We start from the raw sequence: 253 nt of genomic DNA on the forward strand, positions 1-253 counted from the left end.
TCCAGCCGCTCACCGATGAGGATGGCCACCATCCCCCTCATCTTCGAGTAAGTCAAGGTGGGACTAGACGCCTCCGCTGCTTTCACAGTCATTTTGGAGCGAGAAAGGGAATAAATAAGGAGCGTACGATGCCACCAGCTCCCAGCACCGCACTGCCTGGGCGAGGAATCTGGCGGCGCTTAAGTGGCGACGGTGATGGGCGGGAACGGGGCGGGGCGACGACTCTCGTCCCCTTCCCCCCCCCGACGCCACT

The 253-nt window shown here is 62.5% G+C and overlaps 1 protein-coding gene across 1 annotated transcript in view; it reads right to left on the reverse strand.

The window, feature by feature from the left end:
* Positions 1–92, reverse strand: part of LOC104529266 (serine/threonine-protein kinase Sgk1) — a 5,676-nt gene extending 5,584 nt beyond the window's left edge. Inside the window, 1 exon segment of the mRNA XM_010173530.2 lies at positions 14–92. Within this exon segment, the coding sequence (XP_010171832.1) occupies positions 14–92 (79 nt within the window).
* Positions 93–253: the final 161 nt, after the last annotated feature.

This window comes from Antrostomus carolinensis, unplaced genomic scaffold, assembly GCF_000700745.2.
Source record: "Antrostomus carolinensis isolate BGI_N321 unplaced genomic scaffold, ASM70074v2 scaffold17248, whole genome shotgun sequence".
Classification (NCBI taxonomy): domain Eukaryota; kingdom Metazoa; phylum Chordata; class Aves; order Caprimulgiformes; family Caprimulgidae; genus Antrostomus; species Antrostomus carolinensis.